This window comes from Solanum tuberosum, unplaced genomic scaffold (assembly GCF_000226075.1).
Source record: "Solanum tuberosum cultivar DM 1-3 516 R44 unplaced genomic scaffold, SolTub_3.0 scf00032, whole genome shotgun sequence".
NCBI classification, from domain to species: domain Eukaryota; kingdom Viridiplantae; phylum Streptophyta; class Magnoliopsida; order Solanales; family Solanaceae; genus Solanum; species Solanum tuberosum.
In genome coordinates this window covers 56,556-58,988 of record NW_006238958.1, presented here as the reverse complement: position 1 = coordinate 58,988, position 2,433 = coordinate 56,556, and the positions used below count along the sequence as shown (strand labels likewise).

General features: G+C 40.4%; 1 protein-coding gene across 1 annotated transcript in view; it reads left to right on the top strand.

Moving 5' to 3' along the window:
* Nucleotides 1-2,433, top strand: part of LOC102582927 (uncharacterized) — a 15,220-nt gene that overhangs the window by 2,030 nt on the left and 10,757 nt on the right. Inside the window, exons 2-5 of the mRNA XM_006341854.2 lie at nucleotides 731-942; nucleotides 1,739-1,875; nucleotides 1,984-2,094; nucleotides 2,178-2,279. Coding sequence (XP_006341916.1) covers nucleotides 731-942; nucleotides 1,739-1,875; nucleotides 1,984-2,094; nucleotides 2,178-2,279 — 562 coding nt within the window. The remainder of the gene's footprint in view (nucleotides 1-730; nucleotides 943-1,738; nucleotides 1,876-1,983; nucleotides 2,095-2,177; nucleotides 2,280-2,433) is intronic.

Here is a 2,433-nt window from a genome sequence, read left to right as displayed (position 1 = left end):
CCTCCCCCCCCCCCCCCCCCTCCTGGTCCTGCCCTACTCTGGTCTTCCATTTGTCTGAGTGTCTATTGCATCTAGATCTTATTGCTCTTTTGCCAAAAGTTAAGTATCAGTGCTAACTCTCTGCTTGGTATGCAATCGGTGGGAAGGGACCTTTCATGCAGTAAGTAATAGAGACAGAAATTTATTCAGCGGAAATTTTTCAACATACCCAAGTTTCAACGCTTCTTCCGGAGACGTATCTGTGAAAAAATGTCTTATCCGTTATTGTTATGCTTGCAGCATGCTTATTAAATCTGACTTGACCAGTTGAGTTATGGAAAGTAAAACTGGAGTAGCCTTGATGTATGGACCTTTTTACTGTATTTCTAGTCTAGTGAACCTTACAATTCCACAGACCCTAGATGGGTTCCTTTCTTCACTAATGCCATCATGCATATAGGACATAGGTATTAAGTTTCCAAGATGATGTTTTAATTGAAGCATGTATGACATAAACGGTTTTTCTTTGTTTTCTATTTGCTTTTTTCTTTTAGTCTCAAATGTGGAACATGAACAGTTTCACTTTTTTTGTGTCTGTGGGTTGGTGGTGGTGGTGGGGTCACTTTTCTTATAAAGTTTCTTACCTGGGAGTAATGTGCATTAACTCTCTTCGAAGTGCAATTATTTACATAGTTATGGAGTGGTGTTTCAGATTACATCTTCTTGTGTTTGAACTTGGATATTTCTGTAGGGGACCACCAGGAGATGGTTGTTCCACCAGTTGAAGGTGTTGCTGGTGGTGGGACAGCTTATGGATGGAGTGACACTGGCGTAAATGATCCAAGACCATTAAGGGGTGCAATCGATCCTACAAAAGTTCCATCTTTGGAGTTATTGAATGTGTGGTGCATGCCAAACACTGCTAATGTCGGACCACAAGACATGCCTCGTGAATTAGAATCTGTACGTGTATAATGTATCTGGCGCTACATACGCTGATGATGATATTTCTGTGATACATACATTTTGTGACGGTTTCAAGACATTAAAATTTCGTTTGTTTGGAAAACATTGAGTCCTCACCATGGATGTTGGCACTATCAAAAATGTTTGTTATAATTATCTTTTGGGAAGGGGAGCCTTGGTGAAACAGTAAGTATAGTTTCTGCGTGCCCAGAAGGTCACAGATTAAAGCCATGGATACAGTCTCTTGCAGAAATATAATACCCATCCTGGTCCGACCCTTCTTTGAACCCGTGTTCCCAGAAGGTCACGGCTTGAAGCCATGGATACAGTCTTTTGCAGAAATGTAAGATAAGACTGCGTACAATTAACCCATTGTGGTCTGACCATTCTTTGGACTCGTGCATAATGAGAGCTTAGTGCACCATATTGACCTTTTGATTATCGCTTGTCCTTTTAGCTCATTATTAGTGGATGTTATAGTTGAAACTAAATGTTTCTCTGCATTTCATACAGATTATTCCACTTTTGTTCTTTGTTTGTTACTCACTCTTAGCACTCCCTTAGGTTGAATTACTCTTGGAAAGTAGGGATTGTCTTTTTGTTTTCTCTCTCTCTCTCTCTCTATCTCTCTATCTCTTGTGGGGGTTATAGGAAAAACACTAAAGTTTCTTATATGCTCATGCATTTGTTGCTTAAAATATTAAATTTCATTATCAAAAGGTGTAGTTTGAAATTCTGTTATCATTCTGGTCGCAAGATTTTCTTGGTATGTGACTCGGAGTTTATCTTGTAGATATCACTATTAGCAGCAAGAAATGAAAGAGAAAGCATTCAGATTGCAATAAGCCCAAAAGTTTCTTGGGGTGGATCTGGAATTGCTGGAACTGTGCAGGTTCAGTGTACTGATCTCTGCTCACCCTGTGGTGCTAGGTTTGTCACTACCCATGTTCTTAGCTTCGTTCACACCTATCTAGGATATGATGTGAAGTTATTGATTCTGTTTATGGTGAAGCTACTGATGATATTGGTTGGTTGCAGATTGGCAGTTGGCCAGTCGCTGACATTGCGCAGAGTAGTACCCGTTTTGGGAATTCCTGATGCACTTGTTCCACTTGATATGCCTGTCTGCCAACTGAACCTTTTTCCTGGGTATAGACATGATACTCCCATTCATATCATTTATGTTGATTAGAGTCAAGTCTGAGTCATGATTACTGTGACATGCTTTGCAGAGAAACTACAGTAATTTGGGTATCAATAGATGTCCCGAGTGAACAGACAGCAGGTCAATATGAGGGAGAAATCATCATTTCCGCCTCCAAAGCTGAAGCAGAGTGATTGTCTATCCTCTCTACTTCAGTTAAATAATTGTATATCAGTTTTGGAATATCCGACATCACAACAATATTGTCCTGAAGTTTTTTTTTTTCTTTTTTTTTTTTTTGGGGGGGGGGGGGGGGGGGGGGAAGCCCCACAATCCCGAGCGCT